This window comes from Watersipora subatra, chromosome 10 (genome assembly GCF_963576615.1).
Source record: "Watersipora subatra chromosome 10, tzWatSuba1.1, whole genome shotgun sequence".
Lineage (NCBI taxonomy): Eukaryota > Metazoa > Bryozoa > Gymnolaemata > Cheilostomatida > Watersiporidae > Watersipora > Watersipora subatra.
In genome coordinates, this window is record NC_088717.1 from 40,408,939 (window position 1) to 40,423,365 (window position 14,427).

At 37.5% G+C, this 14,427-nt stretch overlaps 2 protein-coding genes across 2 annotated transcripts in view; one reads left to right on the plus strand and one right to left on the minus strand.

The window, feature by feature from the left end:
* Positions 1-471: 471 nt before the first annotated feature.
* On the minus strand, positions 472-3,714 carry LOC137406012 (PACRG-like protein). The gene is made up of 4 exons (XM_068092515.1): positions 3,572-3,714; positions 2,988-3,141; positions 1,985-2,228; positions 472-964 (listed from the first exon to the last, which is right to left on the minus strand). Exons 1-4 carry the CDS (start codon positions 3,678-3,680, stop codon positions 728-730), a joined length of 744 nt encoding a protein of 247 aa, XP_067948616.1. The 5' UTR covers positions 3,681-3,714; the 3' UTR covers positions 472-727.
* Positions 3,715-5,302: 1,588 nt separating this feature from the next.
* LOC137407345 (cytoplasmic dynein 1 heavy chain 1-like) overlaps positions 5,303-14,427 on the plus strand; it is an 85,535-nt gene continuing 76,410 nt past the window's right edge. The window contains exons 1-10 of the mRNA XM_068093969.1: positions 5,303-5,543; positions 5,647-5,734; positions 5,921-6,094; positions 8,945-9,071; positions 9,830-9,958; positions 10,368-10,554; positions 12,368-12,528; positions 12,776-12,947; positions 13,206-13,432; positions 14,102-14,229. Coding sequence (XP_067950070.1) covers positions 5,303-5,543; positions 5,647-5,734; positions 5,921-6,094; positions 8,945-9,071; positions 9,830-9,958; positions 10,368-10,554; positions 12,368-12,528; positions 12,776-12,947; positions 13,206-13,432; positions 14,102-14,229 — 1,634 coding nt within the window. The remainder of the gene's footprint in view (positions 5,544-5,646; positions 5,735-5,920; positions 6,095-8,944; positions 9,072-9,829; positions 9,959-10,367; positions 10,555-12,367; positions 12,529-12,775; positions 12,948-13,205; positions 13,433-14,101; positions 14,230-14,427) is intronic.

Below are 14,427 nucleotides of genomic sequence, written 5' to 3' on the forward strand. Positions count from 1 at the left end.
ATATTTGAACTTTCTGTCTATGAGCTAACAATGCGAACTGAAGCAGCGTTGACCACTCACAGATGCTAAAACCATTTTCTACATAGGTTGGGTTTGCATAAAATGGTATGCAACTATAGAGTTAAGATTGCTTTGCAGCAAGCGGTTCATTGATCTCCACTGAATATGCGCTATTAATTCAGGCCTCGTAATTAGCCATTATAGCTGCCCTCTAACAACAAAGCACATCTAGTAATCTTTGGCCGAGCCACAATTTTTATTAGACTTATCCAATTGAGCAGTGAACTTAACAAAACCTAGTCTTACATGCTTTTATGTCTATTGAATGACCGTAGACAATCAATGAGAGACACACATAGTTGAACCTAACATTACCTATGCAATAAGCATCTTGTATGCTACAAGGGTCACGTCGAGTGCGGGGCCATACACCCGGCTGCCCACAGCATAAATGAAACCTTTACGGTGCAGAAAACAATGCACAAGAAATACCCACTGAGCAGCGATTTTAACAAACGAATCTAATATAAAATGCACATAAAAAAACGACATGACTACGGACGGACGGTGCCAGTTTTTTCGAGCGCACCTCTACAATGAAAAATAAATAGTCAATATTACACACCATTGTCCTCACAACCTTCCCTCAAAATAAATGAGTGTAAACGCTATGATAAATATAGAAGCTTTGGTATGCTGCCAAGTGTAAGCCGACTAAAAGTTCAGCCTAGCCGTATCCAACCATAATAGAATTGTATGTAGGTATCTTAGATTTGATGACTCCTGTAGCCTCCTTTCCTCCATTCGTCTCAATTGCCTGCAGTACTTTAATGATGTTATCCCTGAATTGAGTGTCTAGCAGGCGTTTAGAGAGAGGCACGAGGAACTGCTTGAGATGTTGATTAAGAGATTCTCTGACTGCTGCACTGAGAGCAGCCAGCGCATCCAGACCGGCCTCGAACACCTTCAATTGATAAATAAAAATACAACCAATTAGTAAGAAAATGTTTGATTAGACACGGGTAACAATATCTACCACATATATCGCAAAAAGTGACAAGTAAGCAATAAAAATATATACATGTATATAATTTATTTTGTAACCTAGTCAAAAAGCTTTCAACCATCTCATCAATGCGAACATGACAATTCTGACAAGCCTGAATCGCACGCATCTCATAAGTCACCGCGTAAGACTGAAATGACTGCATGTTGGGTTTGGCCTGGGCAATGCCAACATAAAATGTGGAACAAAACCCAAATGGAATTGCTTAAACATTGTAACTTATTCACTATGTTTCTGTAGTGGGATGATGCGCATTTGAAATTGTGTGCACATTGAGTTACCGTGCGATAAGTGTTTCAATGAACATTCGCATGTTGCGGATTAACACGGGCACTTTGTTAAAGGAATTTTATTCCAGAGGTCATAGCAGTGCACTCCTGCATCGTCAAATCAAAACAGGAATGGCTGAAGTGTAGAAAATGTTTGAAATAGAACAGCTTGCACTGCATTCTCTTTCGCATCAAGTGTCGGTTCCTTCATTCGCAAGTGCCGGTTCCTTCATTCGCAAGTGCCGGTTCCATCATTCGCAAGTGCCGGTTCCTTCATTCGGAAGTGCCCGTTCCATCATTCGCAAGTGCCGGTTCCATCATTAGCAAGTGCCGGTTCCATCATTCGCAAGTGCGGGTTCCATCATTCGCAAGTGCCGGTTCCATCATTCACAAGTGCCGGCTCCATCATTCGCAAGTGTAGAACGTTCGATAAGAATTTGCGACTAACAAAACTAGCTTGACTTGCGGATAACTTTGCAGATTAACCCCGTCATAGACATAGTGATTACCGACTATGTAATCACTATGTCTATGTAATCCCGACTTATGTGTTTGCACATAGAAAACGCTGCACACGCAAAACCGATGATGACTTTAAGGAAATATATAACCAGCCCTAAGGTATTAACAAATACACGAACAAAAATACCTTGCTATCCGCATTATTTAGTGCCGTACGAATGGGCCCTATAACCTTGGAGAGAACTGGCAAAGCCTTAGGCCCAGCATCGGGTATAGAAAGAAGCTCCACAAAACCTTGTCTAGCCACAAAAGAGTAGGGATGCATAGTCTCCTTAAGCCCCTCGGCTAAGGTCACCAAGAGCGGATCAAAAGGTGTCTGCTCAGGTGGAGAATTCCAGGCGAGCTTGTGCTTGACAGAGCCATGTATGAGCCTGTAAGAAAAATGGGCTACATGCTCTGTTACTCGGAGTTTATTTGAGTTTGCCGGCTAATCTAAAGGTAAAGGTTTGGTTCTTTCAAAACTACCAGATGTAAATCAAAGAACAGTTAAAGTTCACCCTGCTGATATTTATCACAAGAAAAATGTTATTCCGTATGTTCGATGATTAAGAGCCAAATAGACCGAGGTACTCCATAGAGCAATTATACATGAGCAGAAGTTGTTTGACAACGCTTATGGAGCCTATTTTGTAAAATGAAATACAAGCTGCTCAAGAGCAAAGTAAATTTTATAAGTTTACAAAGTCTTTCAGTGTATCGCCAAGTAAGCGAGGGAAGGACACAGACCAAGTGGGCGAATCTGATATTGTCAATGTAAACATACACAATATTAAACATTTGGCTTAAAGTCACACACTTTTTTATTTATACACATGCTACTGTGACAAGCCTTTACAACATGTAAGGACAATAAGTCCAACAGCGCAGTCTAGAGAAAGAAAACTTGCAATCAAAGCATTGATTATTAGCGTTATAGCTAGAATCAATAACTGGACAGCCGCAGCGATGTAATCACTAACGGTCCACTCGAGACCACTCGTGTTCTATGGACTAGGTTAATGTCACAATATATTAGCAATCCAAACACTTTCAATCTTAAAAACCAGAGAATCTGAAACAGATTGCTCTTGGGTGGCCAATTGATGCAAAAAATATACGTTATGACAAGTAAGATCAAGTGTAGAGTGTACCTGCAGGGTAAGCCTCCATTCGAGTATACTGATACAAATGCAGAAACATTCTTCTTGTCATTAAAAGGATCACATGTTTTTGGATTAAGTTTATCCGAAGGTCTGGATACTCGCCCAGAGTCTGAGTTTGCTGAAGAAGGCTTTGACTTCACACCTAAAATGACAAGTCATAATATCGTCTCGGTGATTGTGCTTCCTGGGGCCATAGCATTTGTTTCCTGAACAGTAGTGCAACAATTTGCATAAATGAGTAATACCAAAAATATTTATCAACACTGCACTCTACATACCAATTATAATAGCTATAAAAACACTGAATGACTGAATGCTGAGCTTCCGACATTTTATTGCCTTTTATTTGACTAAGGGCATAGAAAAGTATATGTATTATAGGCGTGTTATTAGTGACAAGATTTAGTGTGATGTAACGAAGAATAATCGCCACGTCATTCCTGATTGTAACCAAGGCCTAAAGAAACTGTGTAAAGCCTGTCAACAATCCTGTCCAATTTTAATAACAGCAGCATCATGAAACTAAACATATGTTTTTACGACACTTTGTAAAAAAGATTTCCTCAACATACCGCTGCTCTTCACATCGCTGCCAACAGAACAAGCAGAAGAAGGCTTTGATCGTGTTCCACCACTTCCCGCCCTAGAGGAGCCAGCACTCGATGACTTCTTCATAGACATAACATTCTCACTAATCAGCCATCTCAAGAATTTTTAGGCCTGCCAAATCAAGAAACAATGTATTAACTCATGACCAATGGTCTTTAAAAAGCTGTTAAGCAACTAGTTGCATGTTAGTGTACAAGCAATTGAAGAATTTGTGTCTCGTCTCATTTATTTAGTGCATGCCAGCCTTGTGTGTGATTGAAACCGATGCAATGGGCAAGGTCCTAGAGAACTAAGTTTTAGTAGCAGAAATATGTGTGGCATTATGCCTGTGCATGAGCTATAAGCTTGATTTGTAAATCACAAATAACAACCAGTATGTCTGCACATCATGACAAATATCTGAAAAAAAACTTTGTTCATGTAAAATGGGTTATATCTTTCAATTTATGTTAGAATCTTTCCTCTCAGCTGGCAACAGAATGTTAGCTAAAATTTGAATACTGAGAAAAACCGACTTCATACTGCCTACAAAAAGAAAGTAATTTATTGTAAACACTACTCGTATTGTAAGATACTATACTGCTTATTTAATCATTGGCTATGAAAGTAAGAAAAGCAAAACCATCTCCTCTCAAAACAACTAGCGTTTTGCTAGGCTACCATCCACAATGCTCAACAAAAGCAACCGAAAGTACATAAAAAGCTGATGCTCTACACAGGATGGCTATCTAGCATGAATCGACAAAGCAAATTACATAAGGAACATGACGAATTTAAACTATAATATCATTATCGGCACTTGAGGCACAATTCCTTGGATATTCTTGAAATGGCAAAACAACATTAATTGAATTAATCCTTGAATGATTGTGCTATATAAAGTTTGAAATAATATTTACATACGCTACACACATATAAACGTAGATTACAGAAAAAATACCGATTTACATTGTAAAAAATTGGTGAAACAGTCGCTGTCACCACCCTTATCAAACATGAGTAAACTTATTTAGATTTACATAGAGCTGTGTGAACCAACAAAAGCATAAAATATGTAACACGTGTTGTTTAAATTGCAAAACTCAAATTTTTCTAACCAACATAAATTAACATTAAAGAAACATTAAGATAGATACAAGCAGCCGTCGTGTAAGTAAATCCTAGACAGCCTCTACCGATGAAAAGCTCTTGTAAAATCGCTTTTTCAGAATTTAAACATGACAACTCGTCCCAATTAGTTCAACTCGCGCCATCGAACTAAATTGTACGTGAGTTTAGCATCCAAAAAATTTAATAATTATTCAAAGTAACTGTAGTAACTTAATATTGTATTATAAGCAAAAATAATAATTTTTTCAGTGTTTTCATGGCTACTTAATACGACTTTATATGTCACTATCTAAAACTACGACGAGTTTACAAAACGATAAAGCGGCACAGCTGCTTTTAAAACGGGTTATTCAGAACTATTTAAGACGGGACTTTGACGAATGATCTTGAATGATGAACGATCTTCAGAGTGCGTATATAAACTAATATCCAATGAAAATACGTTTAATGAACTTTGTTTATTCACGCACACTGATTGGTTAAAACACCGGAACGAGATTGACCTGCATAAAAATATCTCCATTTATTTTCACGTAACGCTACAGTTTAAGTAACATTGGATGATTACAAACTGATATAAGACGATGGCGGATTCGTCACAGGAAAGTGACAGAGAAGATGAACCACAAGCTGTTGTGGAATTATCCAAATTGAAGAAATATCTCAAAAGAATCACGGAACCCTTTTTTGATGACGACGAGTATGTGGCCGTCACACAGCCATTGGATTCAGCATTGGCTGAACCTGCTAACAACGAAACGATAAAACGATTTGTTAGTGACACTCAGGTTCGAGCACTAGTAATCCGAGGCATTGCTAATCGAGGTGCGTTAAGTGTACTTTTCATATACTCATCTATGTTTGGAATGCAAAGCCTGAATTTAATATACGACAGATGACAAAAATAGTAGCTTGTTTCTTTATTTAGATGACGATGCAGTTGATGAGGGAGAAAAGGCTGTTCTGACTTATGAAGTCAGCACTGATATCAATTATGCTGGCCCAAAAGCGACAGGGTAATCTTTTTGATTATTACGAAATGCATATATGTTATTTTAGGTTATAGCTTAGTTGTAGTGAAAGATTAGGTTGTTAGTGGTAGTGGAAAGTTATGTAGTTTTAGTTATAGTGGAAGTGGTTTGGCTGAAAACAGAAAATTTAATGTTAGCATTCAATTTAATTAGGTACTCACTGTTTTACAGAGTTGTGTTCTGTAAATTGGGAGCTGTGGTTGAAGCGGATAAATCGATCTCAAGTCAACTATCTGTACACTTGCTGAACCCTGGTTCTCCATACCAGTACTTCCATAGCTTTGTCAGTTCCACGATGTCTCCCTATTTCAAGTCTTTCATCAAAGGTGGAGGCAGGACAACCAGGTACATGATCATTCATACTTTTGCATAAACGAATTTCGAGATTTGAGATATGTGAAATAGTAAATAAAGTTATTTTTGTATTGATTGGCAGTGTGTTTACACTTATCAAAGGCATGATATATTGAAATTAATTTTCATGGTAGTTTGTCCTCTGCATAAGTTTAGCTTATTCTTGGTCCAGGCTTTGGGATTTTTCTTCTAACGATTTTTCTAATTTTTCTTGTTAGGCATTTTTTTGTAGCTAAGTTATTAATACCCTACAGGATGAAAATATTTGTTGGTTATAAAAATTCGCGATTTCGCGAGCAGTCAATTTCGCGAATTATTAAATTCCGTGGATAATTAGTTCTATTTTTAATCACAAGGGAGAATAATTACTGCATCAAATTAAAAACTAGCTGCTAGGCTAGTTTTTACTATAAATACTAAACGTAGTTGAGTTCCAAAACATTTTTAAAATCATTGCCTGGGCTTTGAGCTAACACCATTGCCAATGCATCACATTTCTTTACAAAATTATTCAAGGTTGTCACAAGATATGCAGAATGGCGTCATCGCAAAAATAGCCACTAGGCAGAAGTACTAAACGTAGCCGAGTTCCAAAACTTCTTTAAAATCATCGCCGGGCTTCGAGTTTTATTGCCATTGCATCAAACTTTATAAAATTATTCAAGGTTTTCACAAGTTATTCGCCATGGCTTCGTCATCGCAAAAAATCTCTCCTAGTCTTTTTACATTGAAATCAACCCCTTCAATCTCTAATACCGAAGTTGAGGATGATCATGATTCTGATCTGGACATTATGGTATGTATTTGATTTGCAGTTCAGATATGTTTTTCCATAATTAACTGCATTAGTTAATTCTTTTGTTTAAAAACTGATCGCTTTCATTAAATACTTCAGCTATTGTTTTTGTACTTCCTTAACACTTATTAGTATTTTTTTTTGTGTTTACTGCAGATTGAAAATGAAACATCCTACTCCGATTACGAAAACTAGAGACAAGTAGTAATATTCATCAAGGCAGGAATATTGGCAGAGAAGCAACCAGTCAACCTAGACCCCTTCATCGACAACAACTCCTTGATATCGTTGCAGCAAGCATGATTAAATTATGTATTTTATTTCATGTATAGATATATTAGAATTTATTGCAAACTTGAGTGTACAAATAAAATATTTCAAATACAAAATTTTACAAATGATGAATGGAGTAAATATAAACAGTTTAGTCTATATGGCGGTTGTCTAGAGCAATAAAATTAAACTGATACTCTTGATAAGTGAATACTAGCGTGTAAGGGTGCTCTCTGACTAGTTATTTTGGTAATAGCAGCTCTAAAGGCGATGTTAAAGGCGATTCTCTCTCTACCACATGGCTGGTAAGGAAGTTATCATCAGAACTCTCCTCGTGGCTTACTATTGCAAAGTTCCGCCGGTTGGCCAAAGTTTTGTGCTCGTAAAGGCGTTTTTGTTCCTTTTTTAAAACAGATACAGTCAAACATGGATAACTCGCCCGCGGATAGCTCGAATACATAGTTAACTCGAACAGTTTCTTTAGTCCGTTCCCACGTAATGATACATTGCTATAGATAACTCGACCTCAACTCTGTTAACTTTTGCCCAACGGCTACCGAGACGGTTGTTATCGCTTTAGAAAATAAATTTATTCCAAGTCATAGAGGGAAACCTCAACTTTTCGTAAATCATAGGCGTCGTTATTACCACCGTCGGCAAAATATTTTTGTCAATGACTTTTCTTAAGGTTTGGTGAATTTTGATTTTTACCAAACATCCGCTTAGCGATCGCCTTTCGGAAGCATGGAAAAGTGAGATGACCTTCGCATAAACTTCAAGAAAAATCGGCAAAATTGATCTCAGTTAAAACGTTCAAAAGAAAAAGATGTCTTTTCTTCTGACCATTTCAACAACGATCAAGTTTTGCCAATTTTAATCTAAAAATCGTCCTGGCAATAACATCACCTCAAACAACAAAACAATCTCAAGTGATAGAAAAATCTCCTATACCTTTTGATAAAAAAGTTTTAAACTTTACATTAGAAGCATTTAATTTGAAACAGGCCATTTATGCTTTTGATTTCTATTATAGCTTGTATATGTGCATGTATCTACTAATAAATAAATACATGGACTTGTGACAGTGCTCTGATAACTTGAACACTTTCGCTCGGTCCCGTGAAGTTCGAGTTATCCATGTTTGACTGTATATTCTCCTCGTAAGTAGCTGCGGTCACGTCTACCTCAATTTCCAGACTTCCCTGAATGATTCGTGATCTTCTAAGAATGACATACCACCCTTGCAGTATTGTGCTTGCGTGTATGATGAAAAATTTCTCTCACACTAAAACAAATAATTAAGCGGTAGGGATGGAAAAAATAAATATTGCGTTTTACCGAAGACCCAAAGTAAAATTCAACTAATTTAGTAAACGGTTTTGAAAAAACTCATTACTTACCACAAATTGTTGGTTCATCAAAGACCTTCAAATCTATGAATATTCGTAAAAACCTCTGAACGCAGCAAAAAATTTATAGCTTAGCTGTCCCGCCTTGGCACAATCCACCCATAGTTGTAAGCTAAATAGAAAACGAAACACGCAATGTGCGCATGCATAGGGTTAACTCTATTGGTAGACTTATCAGAGTTAACTCTTCATAGAGAGTAGCAGTTTTCAGCCGCGAATAAGTTAATCCGCGAATGTGCATGAAATGGCAATTTTCGCAAATATAACTCCGCGAATAAATTCATCCTGTAGGGTATGTACTTAAAGCTTGAACGCCTGATCAAAATATATTTGCCTGATTACTAATTCCAACGAGTTTCTCAGAGAGAATGAGCAGATGGTGTTACCAGTGGAGAAAAAGATGTCAGAATTGGAAATGGGCTTGCTTCATCTGCAACAGAACATAGGCATTCCTGAGATCAATCTCGTTATACACCCTACTGTCCTTCAGGTAACTTTTTCAGCGTTTGAGTTAAAGCTGTAGGGACCAGGATTTTAAAAGAATTGTCTTTGGACATCAAGTTATTCACAGCAGCATATTGCCCATAACTTAGAGTCTATATGTATATGGAGAGGGCTGAAAATGAGCTGTTTTTTGTTGTGATGTCACAAAGTATGCCTATTTTGTTACATCACAACTCTATTGTAATAGACAAAACATATGCATTAAGGCAAAGTAATAATAAAATATCTTTTTATTGATAATTTTTCTATTGATGTTTATTCATCTCTTTATATTATTCATGATGAATCGGTTTCATTTCTATGAGTAGTCATATGTAGTGTGTAAGGAGTTATTGTAGGGTTTTGGTTTGTGAAATGAATTAATTGGATTACAGTGTATTATTCTTATTGGAATAAGATGTAACAAAATAACTTCACTCGTATATAGAGATTTGACAACAGGTTAAATTTGTGATGAAGTCACTAATAGTTTTAAACCTTACCTTAATTTTGCATCGCATCTAGTTTAGGTGTTGAAGAATAACACAGCAGTTTTTATTAGTAGAAAAGTATAAAATTCCTTTTTGGTACCATGATCAACAGATTATTGTTCAAATCATTTAAAATTGCAAATGTAGCAGATTTATATATTCATGCTTATTCATGGATCATTAGATTTGGCTATTTATGCATTGCTGCAGATGAACTTATGGTTGACTGTTGCCCTTCAGTACTATATAATAAGGTTATTTCTGTTCATTCCAGTACATACGACAGGCTGCTGATGCAAATCGTAAAGCGAAAGTTGCAGATTTTGACAAGCTAGTCGAAGATCCACTCTTTCTCAATGCTCTCCAGTCAGGCGTGAACAAGTGGATTCGAGAGATACAGAAGGTTAGCTGAAGTAAAAGCTATTGCCAACATCTGACTTTTTGATGTATAATTGTTTGTAGAATGGTACACTCAGCAAAGCCGAACATGAAATTACCTGACAAAACGTCCAAAAAAAATTGGTCAATATTTATTTATAACGAGTTTCAAGTTACAAAATGTCATTCCTGAAGTTAATAAATGTGTATTTGAGCTTTGGCCAGTTTTCATCGTAATTATAACCGTAAGATTTAGTTAGTAGTAATAGCTCGCTCCTCATACATACTCTTCATGCAACAGCACAGATGTCTTCAAGTTCTTTTTTGTGCGATTTCTGATTAGTTTGTATCGTAAAATCTTCTAAAGCGAAGCATTAAAATTCGGCATCATTTTTCCTCAGTTTGTTTGCTGAATGCTCATGTTAATTTCGAAGGTGACCAAACTCGACAGAGACCCTGCATCTGGCACAGCGCTTCAGGAAATCAGCTTTTGGCTGAACCTTGAGCGAGCTCTCATGAGAATACAGGAGAAACGGGACAGTCTGGAGATAGCACTCACTCTTGACATTTTAAAGCACGGCAAGAGATTTCATGCTACACTCAGTTTTGACACGGACACAGGTAATTTTAGAAATGCTACAGCTGCTACATTTTTATGGTAATTCGCTGTTTAAAACCTCTCTTCGGCATTCATCTTTTATTCAGAAATCTGTAAAACCGTCAAGTTCGTCTTCTTTCAACATGACACACAGCATAAACTAAACAAACTAAATGCTGCAGATCACACTGCCTTGGTTATATCCCTCACTACTTGGTGCTTCCTCATCTTTTGTGTTTCCATTGCATCTTGAGCTTTTTAACAGCCACATTCTATCGCTTGTAAATTGGTGAAGTGATAAGTTGAGCATCAATTCAACAACAATTTGAAGCAAATAAGGGAAGCTTGCTCTATAAGCTTCTCAGAGTAAAGGTTAACTGACAGCGTTTTAAAATTACATCTATTTATATGACAATAATCATGATATTTCGTTTTTCAGCGACGCTTTTGGTGTTAGAACAAAATACCAGTTGTGGAGAAAAGAACACTCACGGTGTAAGCTCTAAGCTGTGACATAAGGAGATCATTTTTTCGACAAAACAGATTTGTAATCTATGTCAATGCCGATGATTAGCCAATGTGATAACACGAGACCTAGGACTTCTGTTGGCCGTCATTCCAAAACATTTTCTCCATATAGCTGGGATGTTAAATGTTTTGCAATGCCACAAGGTCGAGGCAGCTGCCACAAATACTAAAAAAGTATTTGTGCGTCCTACAGTCCGGTTTTTGAGTAGTTTTGAACTCAATTGGCACTCATTGGCTATCTTGTGTCTTGCGCTAGCAAGACACAAGATAGCAAGACATTCTTCCTTCCCTCGATTAGGAAATTAAAAAAATTGTCTGTACAAATTAGCTATTCTTGGAAGCCATCTGTTTAAAACCTATCAAAGTAGGCTCTGCTTTCTTAAGGCTTTCTAGCAGAAAATCTTTGGGTAACCTAGTTAAAAAAAACAGATGATCTAACTATTATAAGTAAATAACGTCGCAGTGGTTTTGGTTGTTATTTTACAAAGATCGTGAATCTTTACATCCATTTTCACGACTTGAAAGTGTTGAGAAAACATGGTCTGGTATTATTTGGGCACAATCGCTCATAAATACTACTGAAACCCCACTCTATAATTTTATCTGCTATTAATGCAGTATTTTGTGTTGTCAGTTAACCTTGGATAACTAGATTCAGTGAACAGGCATTGCCTGACTAGTTGATTTTCTCTGTCTACATATGCGTGAAGGCCATTCTCAAGAATTGTTTTAGCAGCAGTATCTTTGCACGGCCTATTCCTTACTGTCGACAAGATGAGTAAACAAACCAGTTTAGACTGTTGATTTTAGTTCAAGCAACTCTGGCTAGAATGCTTTATTCATAAGCTTTGTTTTTAACACCAATTAGCTCACAACTTCTAAGCTGATACACTATATGTAAAAACTTGAAGCTCGACTCTGCATGTATGAAGCTTTTCACCTTTTGTACAGTATGTGAATAGAAATAAGCACGTAAAAAGGTATGTGGTGTGATCATATCTGTACAGTTTGTTATCGTCAACCATTAACAGAATAAAATGGTCAGATATTAGCCTATACAATTACTCAAAACATAATGTTAAAGCCGTTTGGCTTGCATATTTGAAGTCAGGAAAAAATGAAGATTAATTTAATATATAATTTATAGCTATTGACTAAATTCACAATGAGTAGTAATGTTGTAAATGAGAATTTTAGTTTTAGACTTTTAGAGAATTCTATCCAACAAACAGGTCCAGTTTATATCTCACATCACTGTATACTCATCGGGATTACCTTATATGTTATACATCTAACTCGCTTCTCTAGGTCTAAAACAGGCTCTGGAGAAAGTCAATGAATACAATCCTCTCATGAAAGACTTTCCCTTGCATGACCTGCTCGCTGCCTCTGAGCTCGACAGGATCAATGTAGCTCTTCAAGCCATATTTAATCACCTGAAGAAGATTAGGAACACACGCTATCCTGTGGTGAGTCGCGTTTAACTCTACGGGCTCTGTACGGATGATAGTCTTTTGTTTTAATAGTGATGTGCTTTATTATTGGGTATAGAAGTCTGAGAAGGTGAAGTATCATTACAGTTTTGGCCATTGCACTAGAGGATTGTTCATACCCGTATTTATAGGAACAAAAGTTCATAAATAATAACCAGAAAACCAAAATTAGCAGCGAGTGCTGACACTGAACTGTACTAGCTCATGTGCTGACTACCTGTAGATGCGAGCTTTGAGGCTTGTGGAGGCCATATCTACAGACCTCATGAACCAGATGATGAAAGTCTTGGCCAGCCCCAAACTTACTCTGGTTTCCTTTGAGGACTTTGAGAAAATCATCGTGCAGTGTTTTGTCATATTTACCACTTGGGAAGAAGACTACGACAAGGTCAACAGTAAGTTCGGTTCTTGTCGGTTATCTCTGCGCCGCTGTATCGCTGATGCCATGTTTACAGATATACCGAGAATTGCTTTAGGAGTCATACCAATAGATTGACTTTTAATCATACCAAGCACTTGTAAAGTCAGTGGCGCTCACAGTTATCATGGCCATTAGTGAGACTTATTACTAGGAGGTTGACTTTGTAAAGTCAGTGTCGCTCACAGCTATCATGGTCATTAGTGAGACTTATTACTAGGAGGTTGACTTGTAGTTATACTGAGAGACATAATGAAGAAGAAGAGAGATGAGTCGATGCGTATGGTCTGGAAATTGAACCCGGTGCACAAGAAGCTGCAGAGCAGACTGGAACAGATGAGGAAGTTCAGGCGTCAGCATGACCAGCTCATCCAAGTCATCGCTAAGGTTCTCAAGCCCGCTTCAACAGCTAAAGCGATTGAGGGAGCCCCCGTTGACTCTCAAACTACTTCTGCAGAACAGGTGCTCGTTTTGTTTCTTTCTGTTCTAGATAACTAGCATTAAGGTGGTTTACATTAGATTGTCTTAAACCCCTCTGATCAAGGTCACAGACCTACAGGTCTCTTCGCTGTCTGCTAGTATTTGTTTAACAGAAATACATGTTTTTGACTACCGTACTTTTCGGACTATTAGTCGCTACATTTTTCTGACGATTTCAGCCATGCGGCTTATATAAAGGTGTGGCTATTCTGTGGTTTTTTCTTTCACCGCTAGGGTGCATTCTCCGGTTAGTGCGCCTCTAGCGATGAAAGAAAATACGAAACAATGCCTAACGGTACTGTCCCGTTAGGCACTAGGTTAAAAAGCGTCGATTAATACGAAACAGTGCCGTTGGGCACTGTTCCGTTTTAAACAGGAAAGTTGCTGCCGCTTTAAAAAGCACCGTCCTGAGTTCTCCGGCCTATACAAAGGTGCGGCCTATGTATTGTTTTATTATCGGTTTTTGGAAAATAAAGCAGATGCGGCTTATGTAGGGGTGCGGTTTATAGTCCGAAAAGTACGGTATTTGCATTTCTGCATGATTAATTTGTTAACTGTTTTACTTATCGCTGTTCTGATTAGTCGATTATTGCTTGTTAAAATAAGAATTGATGTTTACTTTGACGATAATCTCTTCATGGTTCATTGTAGGCTCCTCTTGATTCCACTGAAGCTCAGGCTATAGAAGAAGTGAACTTAGCCTATGAGAATGTAAAGGAAGTAGACTGTCTGGATGTGAGCAAGGACGGCGGCGAGGCTTGGGAGGCAGCGATGAAACGGTGAGTAGAATGTCTGCTTGTATATGATTGCACAGCAGCGTGGAAACTGTCTACTAAATATGCATTACATTTTTAGTTGAAGATCGCAGCAGTTTCAAATCATCTAGAATTGTTGAGCATTAAAATTTAGCTTCAGAACTTAGGCTCACGAATGATGGTTAGCCTGAGCGGTGTGAATAAAAACTTATCTTCGCTCTT

Coding starts and splice junctions, on each gene's coding strand:
- LOC137406012 (XM_068092515.1), bottom strand. CDS start 3,680: ATGTCTATGAAGAAGTCATCGAGTGCTGGCTCCTCTAGGGCGGGAAGT. Junction 2,229..2,987: donor AATGGAGGCTTACCCTGCAG/GTACACTCTACA, acceptor TTTTTCTTACAG/GCTCATACATGGCTCTGTCA. Junction 965..1,984: donor TAAATAATGCGGATAGCAAG/GTATTTTTGTTC, acceptor TATCAATTGAAG/GTGTTCGAGGCCGGTCTGGA.